Source organism: Anabas testudineus, chromosome 1 (assembly GCF_900324465.2).
Source record: "Anabas testudineus chromosome 1, fAnaTes1.2, whole genome shotgun sequence".
Classification (NCBI taxonomy): domain Eukaryota; kingdom Metazoa; phylum Chordata; class Actinopteri; order Anabantiformes; family Anabantidae; genus Anabas; species Anabas testudineus.
The window spans coordinates 4,271,346-4,274,987 of NC_046610.1; the positions used below are offsets into that span (position 1 = coordinate 4,271,346).

The window sequence follows — 3,642 nt, forward strand, 5'->3', positions numbered from 1 at the left end:
GGACCTTCTCTCTCAAATGTCTGTCCCTGTGAGGTCCCCCTGCTCTGACTGTCACTGCCACCTGACCCACTACAATTTGGGGATAACCAAGCCTGGTCCTTGAGGGCAACTGGTCAATTTGTTTTACAACCATCCCCGAACTTACAGTTTCTGATTAGCTCAACACTCCTGATCCAGGTAGTCAGCAGTGGATCAGGCAGGGACAGTTAGAAAACCAGCAGGACAGTGGCTTCTCATTGACCCGTTCGAGTCACACGCCGATGGCAGAGCTGCTATGAAGCTGACCTGACTCACTGGGGGCAACTTGGGGTTCAGTATCTTGCCCAAGGAAATTTCGACATGTGACAGAAGGAGCGGTGAATTGAGTTGGTAAGCTCTACCTCCTGAGCCACAGCCGCCCACGCACAGTAATGGTGAAGTTGTCACATTAGATCCATGTCACACTGATGGGACCCTCCACTTCTGCAGTTTTTGCTGGATGCTCAGCAGTGAAATACCTTTAGTGCCATCTTGTGTTGATAGATTACCACTGTCTAATTTAGGAAACTTCCTCAGGATAAATTAACAATGAACGGGCTGAATGAAACCACAGAGAACAGGCACAGTGACTTTCACAGAGGCTCTTCTGGACTCTTCTGGACACACAGATGGTCAGTTTTCTCTGTCAGTGAGTCTGGATCACAGAAGATTAGGATGTGTTTGACATGTACTTTGTATAGAAAAATAGTTTTTAAAAAGTAACATAATTTACTTAATTTACTAACTGTAATTACTCATTACCACTCCCCTAAAAGAAATCTGCCCAAAAAAATACAGCAAAGTAAAAAATCTTTTTTTCTATTTAAATACTGTAAAAAGCATTAAGCATCAACACCGACAGTCTGTGTGATCCACCTTAAGTATGACTCGTGATAGATGTTCATGAATACAGCTGGTTTAACAAAGGCATGTGTACGAGCACCAGAGAAAGTGATGACACCATAAATCCTGTCCTTGTACACCACTCCTCCACCAGAGTTACCCTGTAAAAAAAAAAATAATAATAATGTAATGATGGTAACAAAGCTATGCTGTATGTTTAGAAGCCAACTCACCTTAGATATGTCCACTTTTGGGGTTTTAGCACAGAACAAATGTTGATAGCTTGTAGTTTCAAGGAACCTTGGATCAACAACTTCAATATCTAAACATTGAAGAGTGTACCAGTAACTGTGTAACATTGTAAAACCAAAAACATATAAAATGACAATATAAAATGTAATTAAATAAAAAATAGAAATGTATTAAATTATACAACTTAAAATTACAATTGTAGGTTACTGCTTTGTTATTATATTAATATTGAGCTTATAATCTACTTATGTTGGTTTATTTAAATATATAAATTACATATAATTTACCAACTTCACAACTAATAAAAATACAAAATTAACACAAGATAAATGAAATTTACTCACCTAATTCATTATTTGGACCTGTGCCTGTGGCACCATAACCTGCAACTTGTACTTTATCACCTCTGGGAAAAAAATAATAAAATTAATTTTCATTATCAACATGGTTACAACAGATTTTAAGACTAAACACAGACACACAAATAAAACTTTAAAATACATTTTAAAAGATTCCACAGCACATTCTACTGTCTGAAAACTCACATTTTGGGAGTTTTACAGTCAGGAAGTCCAACAGGTTTAATCTCAGTTGGTGAAGGCAACTTCAGTAGCATCAGGTAGTAGTATCAGGTCATGGATTCTGTCGTTGTTGTTTATGTCCTTATCCTTAAAGATCACAGGTGGTTCTGTGATTTTCTCTATTTTTATGGTCCCTGAATGGACACCTAAAACTGCATACCTACAACAACACAACAACATCACACAAATACACACATCAGCTGTGAGTCTGGCAGAATTTCAAGGACCCATATCTCTCAAGTCATTCAGATATTGATGATGCTTGAGGGATGGAGGGCTTCATTTGGGATGCTCGTGTGGTTAATGTCCTGCATAACATCATATTATAGTACATTTTTGTATATAAGGTATCTTCATATTAAGAATTAAAATTGTATTAAAGGCTTTAAAGCTTATCTTACATGTTCCCTGGAAACTTGCAGTGAGCTGCAGTTAGAATCCATTGTTTACTGACTAGAGAGCCACCACACAGGAGGGAAGTACCAGTAGGATCAGTGGACAGTTTGACGTGGTACTGACGCTCATTTTTACCACATGTCTGACCTCCAATGATTCTCTTCTGCAGATGCACCACTGTGCTCACGGTGACACCCGAAATAGACAGTTCCCCACCCAGTGATGGTGAGCTGCTCTCAGTGGAATAAAAACAGGTAAATGTACATACACAGTACACACATTCAAGGTCTGAGATCCGAGAGGGGTAGGTTGTCCAAGCATCTGGTCCAGAAGGGGAGTCTGAGGAGATCCTGGTCCGAGTCCTGGAGAGTGAGCAAGGGTCCATACACAGAGAGGCAAGGCTGCACAGTCTTTCATTCAAGGAAAAACGAGGTGGAGATCTGAAATAGAAGGTAGGTCAGAAAACATACAAGGTAAAGAGAGCAGGACGGAAATTAGGGACAGGTGGAGGTGATAACGGAAAGCTGGAAACTGGGGGTAAGATGGAAACCCGGAAGCAGCAAATAAAAGCATGGGACAGGAAGTGATGAACCAGGATCATGATACTTCCTTCATGCGCTGTCAGCAAAACATTTTCTCCAGAGAAAACATATGTCACCCAGACTTGTGCTGAACTCCACACAATGTTCATACCTTTTTCTCCAGACATTGTCTTGAGTATGAAAACAGCAATATTCTTTTTTCTTTGTGATCACAGTTTAATTCTCCCACCACTATATTTAACAGTGGGATATGTTCCTTTTCCAAACAAAAGCAGCATGCCCGAACAGCTCAGGTTTGTTCTCAACAGACGCAAGGACAGACTTCACTGTTTCAAGTGTTCACAACCAAACATCAGTAAGGTGTTGATGTGATTCTGTGTGAGCAACAGTTTCTTAGACAATGACCTCGAAACCCAGCATGATGAAGAACCCTTACCACAGAAGAGGGGAGCAGAGAGGGGAACAAAGAGAAGGAGACAAACACCTGGCTAAAAAGAGTACAACAAGCAAAAAATAAATAAAAAATACGTAGTAAAATAACATTATTATTGATAGTAATGATATTAACTGTAGCAACAACAATGATAGTAGTAATAATAATAATAATAATAATAATAATAATAATAATAATAATAATAATAATAATAATAATAATAATAATAATAATAATAATAATAATAATAATAATAATAATAATAAGGAAAGCACAGTGCAAACATTCAACCTATACCACATCCTACTATTACATACAACGACACAACAGCAGCCACCACAATGGTGATTCTTCTTTGTGATGCATGTCTGGAAGTGCACGAACATGCCACCAAGTGCTGCCAGTGACTCCTGTCCAAGAGATAAGAGTGGGACATAATGACCATCCTATACTAGGTCCAGCAAACTGCAAGAAGCCAACAGAGCACCCCCGAGCCGAACAAAGACTAGCTACAGACAAGAACCCACACACTAACCCTCACCTATACGCACACATACTCACACACAATACACATCTA

General features: G+C 39.1%; 1 protein-coding gene across 1 annotated transcript; it reads right to left on the reverse strand.

Moving 5' to 3' along the window:
• Window positions 1–860: 860 nt before the first annotated feature.
• On the reverse strand, window positions 861–3,244 carry LOC113161797 (snake venom serine protease serpentokallikrein-1-like; the record flags this gene model as incomplete). The annotated part of the gene is made up of 6 exons (XM_026359599.1): window positions 861–1,022; window positions 1,095–1,183; window positions 1,458–1,519; window positions 1,659–1,739; window positions 2,096–2,287; window positions 3,213–3,244. Coding segments are annotated over 6 exons (618 nt in total), but the record flags the coding sequence as incomplete, so codon positions are not given.
• Window positions 3,245–3,642: the final 398 nt, after the last annotated feature.